This window comes from Pseudoliparis swirei, chromosome 6 (genome assembly GCF_029220125.1).
Source record: "Pseudoliparis swirei isolate HS2019 ecotype Mariana Trench chromosome 6, NWPU_hadal_v1, whole genome shotgun sequence".
Taxonomy (NCBI): domain Eukaryota; kingdom Metazoa; phylum Chordata; class Actinopteri; order Perciformes; family Liparidae; genus Pseudoliparis; species Pseudoliparis swirei.
In genome coordinates, this window is record NC_079393.1 from 20,980,430 (window position 1) to 20,996,667 (window position 16,238).

Consider the following 16,238-nt stretch of genomic DNA (forward strand, 5'->3'; position numbering starts at 1 on the left):
CTCACGAAACAGGTGCGTCGACCGATGCCCATGCACGAAGTTACGGGTGGCTTTATTACATACTGGGGTGTTCCCGAGTAACTTTAGAGAAAGGTGCTCTTGTTACAAACCATGTGCCACCCGTTTGTTTTCATTTGGCCAGAGCCGCGTGTTTATGTTGAAGAGTGACCGTGTTTCAGGTCATTCAAACAAAACAAAACAAAGTAAAGGAGAGGAGGCTTGCGTGACAAAACGGTCCGATGCGCGTGAATAATGTGAGCGGTAACAATGTTTTTTAGGTTGTATTTCTGCGACGCGTGCAGCGAAAAGTCGCGTAATACCCTGACTCCATTGTCCTGCTTTACTTTTCTAAAAGCACCCTGGCTGTAGTTTGTTTTTCTTTCTGTCAATTGACGTAGACAGTTAAGTTCATACGCGCGAGGTTCGAGTTTATTGTCTTGCTGTTGCGAGCCATCTGGCTCGAGCAGCCACGGGGACGCAGATGCTGGTCGGGCATTGTTTGCTCGCCACGTACTGTTTTTGTTTCAAGAAGCGATGGTTCAAACGTCTATTTCCGATCCCAACGAGTCAGAAAAAAGCAATAGATATTAGCTCTCCCGCCGCTCTGTGCCCATTAGAGAATAAACTAAATGTACAACATCACGATTGTTCGACAGAATACAACTTTAACTCGATTCAACCTCCTCATGTTCCTTGAAATGTATTCGGACTTCAAAGAACGGCTGAATCCAGCGTGCGTTTATTCGAGAAGCCTTTTTACATCACAGCGGAGGCCGAGCGTTCAATTCATCGAAGAATCGTCGCACTTTCGAGAAACGCGGCACGGTCAACATCACGCATCAACAGCCTCCCATCACTCATTCATCCCCACCCCCTTCACGGAGGCATCGCTTTGTTATTAAACGAGGCGCAAGCCAGATGGGGGATCGCATTGCGCCAAGTTTACATGAAAGTTGAGGATCTTGTGCTGTTGCGTTTCTCCTTAAGATGGTGTTGGATACACGCGGGATGAACACGCATTGTATTAATGTTTCCAGGTTCAGGGAAGCGTCTTGATCTTAACTTTAACTAATGCATCTGTTGACCAAAGCGTGCGAGGGGTCGTCCTGCTGCTTCATAGTCGCCTATTAATCGCATGTCACATACAAATACCCCCCCCCCCCCCCAATAGATGTCGAGGATGTATTGATATTGCTCTAGTATTCCTATACATTGCCACCTTCATCAGTGTTCAAGGTCATTCACTCCTTTGGTTCTCAGTAGGTAAACTATTATCTGAAGCTACATTCATGGTTGTAATAGTCTTCCAAGGAAACCTGAGCAATATTGTGTCTCCACTTTTAACCGTTTTGGTGGTAAAACATGTTGCTGAGTTCTGGTCACATAGTCGAGCTCTCACAACCCGTCCCACATCAGAGGAGCTTTTGCCATTCTTCCAGTGGGACGTTGGATGATTCTTAATGATGTCAAAGTCGTATAACATTCTTAGATCCTGGACTCTTACTTTAGTTAGATGGCAGATTATCTATTCTTTAAAAGTGAGTGTTTTGATGAATATGTGGGTGAAACATGTTTGGATGAAATACTTCTTCCGCGTTGAAAACACCATTGAGTTCATTATTATTGATATTAATCCAGGCAGAAGCCCCACAAGTGCTGTCAGGAAGGACAATCAAATCAGTTTTAGACATCTTTTAAGCCGACACATGGGGGCGATTACACAACATGTATATAGTCTTTTTGGTGTTGGTGCTAGCTCGCCCTATTTATTTGCAGCTCTTGAAGTTATTCATATTTGATTTCAAAAGTGCTTTTCTTTTCGGGCATGTTGATGGTTTGAGTTATTAAAATATCTCCCTCTGCACATGTTTTCCCACTTGAGTGAAGGTGTTTGTTTCCTAAGTGGCGTGCCCAAAGCAGATGCTGGGGCTGTTGAGCATCTGAATAGGACCTGTTTATATGGTCTGTCAGGCTAGCTTGTGCTTGGAGCTCTTCTTTTACGCCTATGTGCACCATACCATTTGGCGCGTGAAGTGGGCTTTTGGTCAGCTTTCATGTCAGGAAGTTATAAAACCAGGCGATCCAAACCACCTTGGTCCGACCTTCTGTGTTTCACACGGAGACCAGGAGGACGGCACACAGAGCCGCATTTAGGAAACGATGATCTGGAGATAGAAGCTCGAGAACTCGAGTCCTACTCCTCCACTTCTTGCTTATCGCATTAACTTCTCTCACTCGATTCATGGAGAATAGTATGGCGCTTTCAAAAGTCAGAACATTTGGATCCAACAGGTTTACTTTCTGAGGACTTTCTAGAAATAAGAGGAAACTGTGAGCCAGACACGTTTGTTTTCCTTCATGCCACATACCAGTAACAAGACGAGCTGGCTTGGGCACTGTCACACGTGTCGTACTTTGGGCGGTCTGTTATCTTTGCCTTTGTCTCGTCATACAGCTCTACAGGTTGATTAGGTTGATGAGCCACTCACACATTACTGAATCAATAGTCCTTTGACTCCCGACAAAGTCTGTCAACTTAAGGTTATTTGTCTTCCATCCTCCTTTTTTCTATATGCATTTGGCTGCACTTGTGTAAGAACGGCTTGGTGATGTCAGTCAGCTCCAGTTACAATCTGTGGACGTGTCGGTTCAATTGCCCAAGAATCGGGTGGAGCGCGGGGCGGGAAGTGTCTGTCATTGGTCCTGACGGAGTTGGGGGCATGGAGTGATTTCACTCTGTCCCGGGCTCTCGTGTCAACACGCTCCAACATACCGCCAGTCCTTTGTGGACATTGCGTCACTTTGTCGGTCTTTACCACCCTGGCCCTATTTTATAGACGGCAGGGGTCCGTGTTGCGACCGCTAAGGGCCTCAAGCAACTCAGCGTTCTATGCATTTCCTTGTCTGGATTTGCTCTCTGGATTTTTACGGGAGTGGAGCTGCATACTGTCTCTAGTCTGAGGTCTTGTTCCTTTTTTGATCACACTAAAAGCTTTTCAGGTTGTTTTTGTGTGTGTAATGAGTAGAAAGACATCGGTCTGGCCCTTCATGGCTGGATTGGGTATCTGTGACAATCTGGTATGGAACACAGTTATTTTGATAACAATCCAGTATTTCTATCCGTACATTAAGAACGTCAAGCTTGATGTTGCCTTACATGAGGAATGTATACTTCCACACAGTGAGGCAAACAGTCTAATGATTACACACTGCTATCTTATCGGTACTTGGTATCGAGACTTAAAAAGTCGGGTGAATGCTTCCCAGTCGTGTGTATTGAGAACTCAGGATGTCAGAGGCAACTGACTCGATATCTACCGGAGCGTCACTGAAACGCCGGTTTTCTTTTCCTCATGATGGAGATGTTTGTCATGGGGGCACATTGGAGATCACGATGTTTTGTTCTGAAACTTCTACCATGGTGGATATTGGCAGACTCAATGAGTACGTCTGACAGTACCGTGGCTCTGTTCGGGGGGCCACTCTTTACTTTCTCAGGTGCTGGTAGGTGATAATGGAGTCCCCCCCCCTCCCCTCCATCTCCTTGGCTAGCCTAACAAAACTAACCCTTGCACATTGTTCCTTGGATGATACACTTCATTGTCGCTGGTTTCCACTTTTTGTGTGTGTGGCGCATGCTAGATTATATGAAAATATGCCTAAAATCCCACAGCCAGCCGACACCTCTGTTGCAGGATTCTGAACGCTGTGCCCTTTATCACCAACATAGCCTTCATTTGCCAACGACCTCCGTCCCCGGCGTCTTCACACTCCGTTTACACACACTTCCATATATCTTCATCAGCGGCCTGTCATAATCCATGTGGTGAACTCTGACTTAAATAAGCCTCCTCTTAGGAGATGCCCATTATTGGTGATTAGCTAATAGACATAAAACAATTTGAGCCTTCAATTTGGTCAGTTTCTTTTTTTTTCATGTAAAAATAAGCAACATTAATCTGTGCAGTTTGCCGTAATGCGGTTGTGTGAAAGCATATTCCATTGAAGCTTCTGACTGGCATTTTTAGGTTTGTACTTTTAATTTGACAAGAATTATATAATAGGAGAAAATTACACCGTAGCAGGCCAACAAAGCCAGACAGCAGTTTTTATATATTTTTAGATTGTTTCCGTGACGAGATGTTTTCAGCTAATGGCGGCCATTACGTCCTTGTGTGGATCCAGAAATAAAGAGACACTTAACAACACGCACCTTTCTCACTTAAACGTTCCCTGAAGACAGAAATCTGGCACAAGAAGAATCTTTGAGTCTGGGCATAAAACGCATCCATCTCTTTATGTATTGGTGTCTCCATGGGGGGTGGTGTTGGTTGATCTGTGTCACTTGGCCTTCCACTTCTATCCAGTCTAAAATATATCACCAACTAATGGATGAAATCCTAATGATGTGATCCTCTGACTTCTCGTGCCGTTCCCAGTCGGGCAAATGTCTCACTTATCCTGTCGAATATCTCCACATCTACTTGTTAAAGTGCCACACACGTTTATGAGACGTGTATCCGAATGCCTGTCGCGAAGCCAAGTTAAGCTGATTTACTTAACGTAAGCAGCGAAAAGGGAAAACCAGAAGCCCAGTTAAATCCTTGGTGGCGAGCGGCGGCATGTTGCGTCCTCCTGTGACGCTCTGTGGAGGATCTGGTCCTGAATTCAAGGGTTTGAAATGTATTTGGCTGTTGCTTTTCTGAAGTGCAGGAATTGAGCAAATTCCATTATCAAATGTGTTGAGACGTCTTGCTCATTGTCCCGATAACTTTATTTAAAAAACATTACAATAAATTAATCGTAGGGCTGAAATATGCTCATGTTTCAGTTCAGGTTTCTTTCTTGCTACCCCGCTTTCTCTTCCACACATTACCGCTTTCTGGAACCAGAAAGCAGTGTTTACTGAACGTACTGTAGCTCAAGAGGTGTTTTATTTTCACAAGTTTTAATAGTGTCCAACAATTATTCCTGGATGAACGTAACGGGGTCCGCTAACATCCTGGAGCCTGACGGATATATATTCTCCGACACCTTTTCATTGCAGGGCCACTAATGAAGAACTTATTCTCACTGTGATTTGTGAATGTTTTTGAGGATTCATTTTTAATTGGTCATCTAGATTCTAGCTTTATGGTTTCCATCATGATGGCATGGTTGATTAGTTCAAAATGCTAATGAAAGAGCAGTGTATGTTTCTCCCATTGTCTAATTTGTACACCTGCTACAAAAAAAAACCTTGCAAACAGATCCTAACTGCTCTGAAGGAAAAGGAGCCTCCGTCGGGTACAGTACAGACTAACCATGTCCAACTGTTGGTTTCTATGGCACCCAGTTTTTAATAGCCAGAGTTTATATTCTCTTGGTTTGATGGTTTAATCCCAACTCTACCTGCCTTGTGCCGTGGGCAGCCTCCGTCCCTCATCATCTCCTGAACTCTAAAGCCCTCACGCGTCCATCCTTCTCCCTCACAGATGTCTTCACGTACGTTTCCCGAACGGTGTGTTTTTGTACCTCGTCAGCGCCCCGCTCTCCAGTTTCGTTGCAGCTGTTGTGGTTTGTGCGATCCTACGAACGTTGTTATTAGTCTGCGTCGTCAGTCGGACGCCTGCTTGGATGCGCAGAGGCGCGAAGGTCTCGGGGAGCACGTGTTCTCCTTTCTGCACGACCTGCCAAAGTCCTGCGACCCAGCTTCATCTCCATCTAGTGTGTCCATGAGCAGCCCCTCTACCCCGTCCCTCTCTTGAGCCCCAGCCCCTGGCATCACCATGACTAAACCCCAGATGGTGATTCTTTCTTTCCCATCCCCCTGGAGGGTGGAGGCTCTCCACTCTGACTGGGTGCGAGCTGCTGCTGCTGCTGCTGCTGCTCTTCTGGGGAGGGGGTCCTATTTTTCCGTAAAGCCCCCAGTGTGATTGTAAAAGACGATTTAGTCCCATTAGATCTGGTAAATAAGCAAGAGCGGGCAGCCTGTGAGCACATCCTTGTTTCTGTTGTCTCGAAAGCAAATGGATTAACGGAATAGGATCACGGCTTACGTGTTGCTTCATCGCGGCCCCACTTCTGTTGAGTCCCAGTTGTATGGATTATAACTGTAGAAAGCTCTTCCTTAATGTGACTAGACGGTCTGGTTTAGGGCTGTCACAATTGGCTTAAGATGACATTAATATTTGTTTTATTTACTTTTTGGATATCTATTCAAATTTTCAATATTCATCGACTAGTTTAGTTTGATAGGATTTTGAATGGATGGCCGAGGGCAAAAGCAGAGGTTGGAGTTCAGAGATTCTTCTGAAGTCTGTTGTGATGTCTGCATCGTCATCAGGGAGTGATGTCCCCGATGACATGTGTACCTTCAACCTCGGGATGCTTTGCCTCCTCAATGCAACAACAATGATCCATTCTGATCCCAGATCAGATTGCTGTTAACTCGTCCCTCATCGCTTTCCCTTTCTTTCCCTCTGTCCCACCCACTGACGCGTCTCCAGCTCAGCCCGCGTTACGACCTCACAGGCTCCAACCTCCGACACGTTCTTTCCAGCTCCGGCTGCACAAAAACCCTCGAGACTTTTTCACACTCCTGGAGTACCCCTCGAAGATCAAGACCCTTTTTGAGTGTCTTTTTTAATACCCTCCCTCGCATGCACTGCGAGGGAGGCTTTGTAAGAGGCCACTGCCCCTCCCCCAATTGTGATTGACAAGTGAGAGCAGCAGTACATGCATCAGATGGTTTCACATGGGGAGTGTGTGCACAGAGGGGGAGGCAGAGGGGCACATACACCGGGGTTTGTTTCAGCCAGCTCCATTGTTGGAGCTCCCCATGGGTCCCTCTGTCTGTCTCCAGTCTGGGGCGGCATCCCTCCAGTGATGCCGTCTCACTTTGTGCCGAGAGGAGAAGACTGAGGGACGCCAAGCGATGAGAACTTCACCAAGCCAGGTCTCATCCAGCAGGAGCCCCTGACAACTTGGTGGAGGTGTGTGTGTCAACAAAGTTAGAGGAGGTAATAAAGGGAGTGATTTATTCTGGAACATGTTACTGTTAAACTTTTTTTAAAGCACTATCATATATATACTTTAAAAAAAATTTTTTACGGGAGGGATCATTGGAAATATTCCTCTAAAAGCTTGAGTTGACATTTTATGTGTCGCGATGCTGACCAGGGAGTTAGCGGGGCCGAGGGGTCCAGACTGGCACAGACTTGGCTGACGACACGGATCGCTGGAGGCCGCAGGCTTCAGGGGGGATTCCTGGTCGGTACACTTTGAATGTTCTCAAAGCCCACATCTTCACACAGTTTGTTGTCAAAATATGAAGGAGTGACCCATAACACTGGTATTTGAAAATAGTAGATCTGAATGGGCAACTGAATGCAGGCCTGCTTTAAAAATACAACACGATTGCATTGTGGGCAAGTTGTTCAGCCACTAACGGTGAAACAATAAAGTGCGATACAGCAACGCAGCGTCTCGCTGGATGACGCTGCGTTCAGCTGCGTCTTGGCCAACCAGCCACGAAGATCACCGAGGAATACGATCGTTCCCGTCGGCCTTTCATATGAACGATCTGTGCGCAGGTCGACAGAAGATTCTGAGACACTCTCGATTGTTAAACAATTTATTCATTCTGTCCATTAAATAGTGACATGTAATATTTCACGATTTTATTTGGGAGTAACATATCGTAGTTTGCTTATTTATTATCTGGTTTTGATTGTACCTTGTTTTCTTTCATGAAACTATTGTCTTTGATTCTTTAAAAACAGTATCTCCTCACACTCCATGTGAATTTAAGCATGTCCATTCATAAGGGTGTGTGTGTATGATTGTATGTGCATCGGGACATTGTTGTCCAGTGTGTTGTGATGCAGCGACTTGGAAGCCAAGACGAATTTCATTGTGGGACACGAAAGTAAATCTTATCTTTACTTCCTGTGTGACATAAATTCAACACATTGGCTAGAAATATTCTGTTTCTGTTACATTTTAGAAAGAGAAAACACACACCTCCCAGTGTGTCACTTCACATGTCTGTTTGAAACGTCTTCTCGAAAGGTAACTTTCCTCTCCTCATGTGTGTTTCCTTTAACTCCAAGGCTGCAGGCCATCTGCTTGATGTTGTTTTCGCCATTACCAAACTCCTCCCTCTGCCGTCTACATCCACACTGGCAGCGGTCAGGGACCATTTTTTTCCTCCTCAGGGTCGGTGTGTGTGTGTGTGTGTACGCGGGCACATGTTTATGCATTCAGCGAATGGGACCGCTGGGATATCGGCTGAAGCAGGAAGCTCCATTTTATATAAGGAAGTTGATGATGTGGTTTCCTCGGAGCTGACGGTGGAAGTAAAGGAGGCTCGGGCCGCTCTAGGTGGCCTCCCGTCTCCTGTGCTTCACGATTTTTACTCTCATAGCAAGCGAGGTAGGCCAAGGTACGGTGTTGGTCTGTTTCAGGATGGACACGCACTCCTCTTCTACCTCTCCCAACGGCCCAGCCACCTGTCCTATTATAACTATAATAAAACTCGGTTGGAGCTTTAGAGTTTTTCTTTTTAAACATTATTGTGTCGGGTATAATCTATATTTAGTGCTTTTCACTGTTCTCACCTGGTAGTTCAGTGACATGAACTGTTGTTCTTCCTGTTCTTCCTGTTTCATAAACAAATCTTGTCCCCGCCTGGAGGCTCTCGTTGTTTGGCTTTGTCATGATGCTAGTTAAGACGGGCGTGGAGTCCACAACTTTTCACTCGCTTTCAACAGACAAGAATGACGGCCCAGACAAATCGGCCAACTTGTTCATGTTAACGCTCTCCTCCTCCTGATCCGATGAACGGTACATCCTGAGGATGCGAGGGCGTCTTCCTGCAGCGTGAGGGCTGAATGTACACGCCTGTCATGTGGCAGGAGGTGGTTACGTGTGGGGGTGGAGGGTGTTGTCAGATGATGGCTCCTTGAGGAACCATGTGGGAGATGAAAGTGGGGGGGGAGGAAGAAATGAAGAAAGACAGAAGCAAAGGAGAGGAAGAGAGAGGCCTTCACACAGCAAACGGGCAGCCCTTCCCCCTCCGGCGAGCTGTGCACACATCCTCCAACTGTTGGTGATATAGACCCCGAAGGAGCCGTTAATGGCAGAGGCTTGGAAAGCATCTGCTTTGAGGCTCGCCAGAGAGGCCGAGCCCCGATACTCCAGTCTGTGGATCTGCCACAACCTTGGGGATGCAGATGCTGCTCCACTGCGTGTCACAGCCCCATGGCTCTCTCTCGCTCTCTCTCTCTCTCTCTCTCTCTCTCTCTCTCTCGCTGTCTTGCTGCATGCATTGGCCAGACACACGCACACCTTTTTATCTCTCTACGCGTGATTGGGACACACGATGGGGCCGTTGGTGTCTGCTGAGCAAAGCACATCTCACTTTTAACTGCAAATGCCACTGGTGTGTTCTGCCTTGAACTCGGTTTAGCCTTGATGTCGCTCTTCTTTTGAAAAGTCTGCTCTTCTCTCGTGTCTCTCGGCTGATTTATGTCACATGTCTAGTAACGTTTACCGTCCTCGTGTCAAGCAGAGACCCGGTTGTCATCTTCAGCGTGGCATTATTAAACTCCTTTTTATACTGCGGATGTGCGTATGACGCAGTATTTCTGAATGCCAATGCGACCCATGTTGGACCCATTCGTATGAGATTGTTGTCACCGGTGAATTTCTGCATGTGACTTAAAGCAGAGACCCCAGTCTGCAGCTAAGTGCTCAACTTTCACTGGTAAACTATAGAATTGTACAGAATTACACTGGATTTGTACAATAAGTTGTTGCATTTCTCCTTTATCCATAAGCACGGTGTTATACTTATTTCCTTTTTGGAAAGTCTGTTGAAAAAGGTTTAGATGTCAATATCATTCAATTATTTCCATCCCCAAATAGAGATGCGTGGTCATCAAAGCCAGGCGTCCAACCGCCTGTTAAACCACGCTTGGGAGGAGGGTCCTGATTGAGAATTGACTGACACGCGTCAACCCATCCTCAACCCCTCAGCCATGTGACTCTGACCAACTGCATGCAGGGTCTTTGTGGACTGGAGGAGGGCGGCCACCATGTCATCGTCTCCACGGGCGGCAGACGCATTGGCCCACGGCATACACACTTTTACTATTGAACCAATATATGCATTGCTGCATAGTTATTGCACCCGACACGAGGATGTCTGAAGTGCAGCCACCAACAAGTTACAAGTACAGGGAGTAAAATGAGGCATTTTTTATCGAGGCTCGGGAGAACCGATCACAGGTGACAGCTGTTACTTCTCACACCGTGTGCCTGGTTCTGTTGACTGGATGAACAGGTGTGACTGCAACTTGATCACTTGTTTTGTTTTGAGATGTTCTGTCCAGAGGCTGCCCCCCCCACTGCCAATAAATAATGCTGGTAGAGCCGTTGCACGACGCAACAGGAGGCTGCGCTGTAGCTGAGGACGGGGCAGCCGGCCACGGCCTCTGGCTGGAGCGGGGACAATGTGTGGAGGCCGACGAGAGATAAGGACGACGCGGAGGGGAAGAGGGCTGGAGAGACGGTGTTGTCAGGGGAATAATAGAATGTCTCGGAGGCCCTTGTAGACACTGTGCAGCAAGACAGGGGGAGGAAAATGGTGTGGAAGGGAGGAATAAGAGGTTAAGCCACCGAGGGAAGCGGAGAGAGAAGCAGCAGGGGAGTCGGGTGAGAGGAGAAGCAAATACCTTCAGGGCAAACTGCTGATTGCAAGCCAGGCGCACAGACGGGCTGCGGCGAGGACACACCTTTTGACAAGCCTCGACTCTCCCTCCAATCTTTGTCCCGTACATGCGTGTGTGTGAATACGAGGAGCCTGATTTGTCGAGTGATACATTTGGCAGTTTAGCTCTGGGACTTATTTTTGTAAACATCTTTTGTAAAGCTTATCGGTTGTGCAGCGTGCTTATCTTTGAGTCCCATTGATCATTAATGTGTAGCAGCCAAAGTACTGCAAAGTGTTTATTCTGTCGTGTGTGTGTGACTGAATGTCGGTAAAAGTGTGTTTTCTGTCTATTGGCCATGTTTGCCAAAGGTTGCGGGTTGTGTCCTTCTGGCGTGTTTCCTTTGAACGCTTCGAGTTGTGTTTGTGCTCATCGAGGGGAAAGGTTTCCACGGGCCGGGTCCAGCTGCAGAGACGTGTTAGCGAGCACCAGGCCAGAGAGGGGTGGGCCGGCTGGATGAACGGCCCGCACACTACATTAATTCCCCTTTCCTCTGCCATCGGAGATGCAGTGTGGCACTTCAAAGGCGGAGTAGGGCGGTGTTGATCCAGGGGCTGTAGCGAGCCCTCCGCTCGGCCGTACTCGGCTCTCTGCTCGTCCCCCGGCCCTCGGCTTTTGCGACGTGTGATCAAAGTGCAGCCCGTCTCTGACGGGTGGCTGACTCTGGCCCACAGGCGGCCTGACAGGGGAGCAGGAAGTGGACGAGTGACACAGGATCTCTCTCACGGCGAGACCTAGATACCTTTCTATCCTTCTGATGAGCACGGGTCACGGCGGCGTCCTGCGGCCGAGTAGCGGACCGAGTCGCGTGAACAAGCCACGGCACACGCGCTTGATGGAGCAACCGTTACACACCGAGTCGCTCTCTGTGGTCAAAGCTCTGCCGGCCTTGATGGGCACTGGATACTTTATTGACCAGCATTCACACATTCTGTTTCTTTACATCTCCGGTGTTTCACTGTAAATGTGTGACGGCACACCTCTTTCAACCAGTTGCTGTGGCTTCATTGTACAGGACTTCAGTTGCCACTGGAAAGGACTGTTTAAAAACAGCACGTGTTCTCACCAAGTCTTCCTTCTTAAGGCTTGTTGTATTATTATTAATATTCTTCAGAATATTTCAAATTTTCCACTGTGACCATTTAAATTGTTCAGCCAGAAATGTGCTCAACAAACCCAACGGACTGTTCTTCCTTTTGAGACGTAGCTGATTTGTATTTCCCGTCGTCGGAGTTGCCCTCCCGCTACCCTTCTTTAGCTTCAGTCCAATGCAGAAGCGGGCCGTTGAGTCTCACTCTCCTCTAACCTAAAGTAGCAACGCGACTTCTTTCTAACCAGCTTTCTGCGTCTCTCCTCCTCCTCTGTTTTTCATCGTCCTGACTTGTTGGCTCCTGGCTTCCGTCGTTCTCCTTGGTGAGGAGGTGTGTACGCTGACCTTTGGTGACCCCTTGAGCTCAACCATGTTCCTCTAGAGAGCGGCCGGCTGAGAGGAGGCGAGAGAGTGCCTCCTTGTCTTTGAGATGGTTTTGGACCACTTGTACTTTAATGAATAAGAGAGGAAGAGTGACAGAGTGAGAGGCAGTTTGGATCTGTTTCTAGTTTGAGAACGAGGACTGTGGGGGGGCGGAGGGTCAGCTGCATGAAGGCATGTCCGTTGTCTCAGAAGTGGCTGTTTGGCTTCAGCTTGTTTGCAAACCTGTAAAAGGGGCTTCAAGTGAAATGGACACTTGGCTGACGGAGCACCTTTCATTTGCATTTCTGCCCTCTCAGCCTCCCGTTCTCTCTCCTCCTGTTCTACTCCAGAGCTTTTGGGTATCATTTGGGAAAGCAGTGCATGCTGGGTAGCCGTGTGGGGCGCTCAGTTCTGGTTGGTCAGCAAAGGAGAGGAGGGGGCACAGCTGTGTTGCAGCTCCAGGCCCCTGCTGCCGCCGCCCAGCGCTCCTCGGTGCTTTCAGGTCTTTTTGAGTTTGCTCTGCCGGTTACTGCCGCTTCATAAAACCTCAATGGCGGAAACACAATGCCGAGAGAGAGGGGTCGCGGCTGAACTTGAACCTCCGCTTCAACCGAACAACCAGCGGCAAACCGAGAAGCCCTAATCGGACCGTCCCTCCTGCTGCCGGCCTCTGCCAGCTTCCCGTACACTGATCCCAACACGACCAACAACACATGCCGAGGGCTCACTAATCTATCGTCTTATTCTTCATTCAGTATCGCGACTTCCAGCTGATGAATTGCCTTTTCTTTTCTCCCATGATGACTAACAATTGTTTGTTGCGTCAACAATCGCCTCTGTTTTGCGCATAACATTCTTTGCCTTATTCCTTTGAAACTCCTCTGGTTTCATAATTTTGCAGCCGAGCTTTGGCAACCATTAGTAATATGTTATATATATATATGTCAATTAAAGTATTTATTAACTTGGGTCAAAGGAAGATATGTTATTTGCGTGTGTATTGACCCTGCTGTCTCTTTGATGTGTTTGTCCAGGAGCTGGAGAAGGCCCTGTCGGAGCAGGATCTGGACTTCCTCAGGGACCTCATTGCGTGTCTTCTGCAGGGCTGCTACCAGCGCAATGACATCACGTGAGTAAAGAACGGGGGGAAAAGAAACTAATGTAGCTGTAGCTTAACACAATAGTTGGATGAGGTTTTGAGTCGGGGTCTCAGGAGAAGTTGAGGTTAACTGGAAGCACTTGATAATAACACAACTTTGACAGTTGTCTAAGGACACTGAGGTCTAGCGGTAAGAGGTACGCACAGCTTCCAATTGAATGACAGCTTTGGTTCACAGCCTTGTTTTTATCACTGTATTGGTGCCTAGCTTCAGTCACTAATCTTAACAAAGCAGGATTCAAGTATCCAGTGTTCTCTCCATTAGGGCTGGGAATCATTCAATGTTTTGTTATAAAATTGATGCGATTCCTTTTTTTGTGTTTCCATTTCGGAAAAGTAAATTATTGATATCTTGCTTTGAGAAATATAAAATGTAATTCTCTCAAATCGTTCAGATTAAACAAATTAGGTTGAAGTCCTAAATTATGTCCAAGAACTTTACTTCAGAAAATAAGTTTAAATTGGTAACATTTTAGTTTAAATATCATCTTGAAATATCAGATGAAATAAGTGATGCATCTTCTCGGAAAGGCTGCGCTAGCTTTGGGTACTTGGTAGTTTTGATACTCTCTGCCATGAACACATCTCAGTCGGCTTCAAGATCTCAAACGCATCATCTCAGTCATCGCTGTCTCCCAAAGTGTCGCTCTTGTCCATCGTTTCTTGCTGTGTATTTTCATATTGTGCTAACCTCTATCATAAAACAACTGATAAGTGGTCCGACAATGAGTGCTTTCATAGATTAATTAAGGGTTTAGTGGTTACCCTGCTTCCTGAAGGATAAAGGGCAAGGGAGTACCGTCCAAGTCCCCCTGCGTCCTAATGTTGGGTGTGTTTAAAAGTACTCGAGCAGTCTTAATCTGGCCAGATCTGTAACGGTGGAAGCGTGTCTTGCGATATAAAACATCAGAGACACGGTGGAAAATAATCAATCTGAGTTTTTGTTCAGTTTGACATGTAGCTGCCAAGATGAAAGCATATTTTCCATATTCTTTAAATTAGTCATAGCATCCAAGAGCCTTCAGAGGAAGTCTGAGTCACCGACACACTGACTCGCTGAGGCGTCAGGATGTACTCGTCATACGATGACTTCATCTGTGGTGAAATAGTGCGCTACTTCTACGGCTTTACATGTACACAGCCACTGGAACTTTGTTTTCCTTCCTCTTCAACCAAATGATGGGAGAAAGTGAGTTTTCATTCAAATCCACAAATGGGTCTAAGCTCTTCTGGGGCGTCCCCCTTGAAACGCCTGCTACTCTAGGCCATGATTAGAAAGGAGCATAGTGGTCCCAGTGAACCGATAAGCAGGGAGGCAGGAAGGATCCCGTTTTTCCGCCCCGGCAACCGGTAACAGGAGGACAACCCGCTTTATTGGACTGGACAGGCGCTGGCATCCCGGGGGCGGCTGCTCAGCACTAGCCTTTCACAGAGCTGCCCTTTTCATCCGCACGTGTTAAACGCTCTGCCGGAGCGGGGGAACGAAGGGAGGGAGCATGTCGGGGAGAACGAGGGACAGAAAGTAGGAGAGAGATGGGGAGTGGGTGTTGTGGGGGCTGCGGCTGCGGCAGCAGCTGTGTGAAAAGTGCACACTGCTCTTTCAAGATAAGCCATTTTTTTCCCTGGCCCTCTTTCTCTGGGCCTTTGCATCGATGCTCACCCCTGCCCCGAGCCCTTGTTCTGTTCAGCTGAGTTGGAACTGAAGGGTACAGATTAATCGGCAAGACCTGAACCGGAACCAACATTTGTTTACCAGCTTCCACTCAAAGCAGAGATACAACCCCACTCCCATTCAGAGAAACTAGTCTTTTTTTTGTTTGTCTCCTGCCCCGTCTCCTCTCTCAAAGCCAATGAGTAGTTTGAACTTTGCTGGGTTCCCCGGTTGAGCTTTCTAAGAGGACGCAAGTTGATTTGAAGATTGTGTGTCAGCCTACAAATTTGCACTTGAATTGGTTGCATTTATCCAAACTGACAGATCTCAGTGGACCAAAGAAACGTCCGTCTTTTTTTTCTCCATTATTTCTTATAAGCGTAATCTGCATCTTAACTTTGTAGTTAATACATAAAGTTCCTTATAACCTCATGATCGAATAAACATTTGTAACGAGTCACAACAAACGCATTAATGAATCAAACCATTGATTATTTCATAACAACTAATAGAAACATAAGTATTATTATAATCCAAAAGTCATCTTTATTTATATAGTCTAACAAGCATGTTTCAAATCTATATATATTGGATGAGCGTACCATAATACCGCTAATCATCAGTTACAAAACACACTTGGGAAACAACAAATACTTGAAAACAAAGCACACAATAAACCCCAAACCCCAAGACACAAGTTACAAGTAGGACATACGGCATGACGTAACCCTCTCAGTCCGACTCTCAAGACAAAATGGCAGAAGAGTTACTGACACAAAATGAGACAACAAAAAAAGTAAATTTTTGAATTGAATCGTTTGTATCTTAAGTGATATTATTTCGGTATTGAAACGGTTTTCATACCGTTTATAGTTATGGTTTTTACGTGGTCCTGAGAAACATACAGCACCTGCCTCTGCCTCATCTGTTCTTCTGCGCTGCCCTTTAGTCCCCAGGCATTCAGCAGTTACCTGGACGACATCATCAGCTACCGGTGGGAGCTGGAAGAGGGGAAGCCCAACCCACTTCGAGAGGGTCCCTTTGAGAACCTCCCTCCTCGCACTCAGGTGGAACTGCTGCACCGGCTGTGCGACTACCGCCTGGATGCTGCTGATGTCTTTGACCTGCTCAAGGTAAACATCCACGAGGATCAGCTCAAACTATCTAGACGTGTTTATGCCTTATACTCGGCTACTGGATTGAAAATAAAATGCAAAAAAC

The 16,238-nt window shown here is 46.8% G+C and overlaps 1 protein-coding gene across 1 annotated transcript in view; it reads left to right on the top strand.

The window, feature by feature from the left end:
* LOC130194702 (chromatin remodeling regulator CECR2) overlaps positions 1 to 16,238 on the top strand; it is a 32,418-nt gene that overhangs the window by 564 nt on the left and 15,616 nt on the right. Inside the window, exons 2-3 of the mRNA XM_056415762.1 lie at positions 13,242 to 13,336; positions 15,967 to 16,150. Of these exons, the coding sequence (XP_056271737.1) occupies positions 13,242 to 13,336; positions 15,967 to 16,150 (279 nt within the window). The remainder of the gene's footprint in view (positions 1 to 13,241; positions 13,337 to 15,966; positions 16,151 to 16,238) is intronic.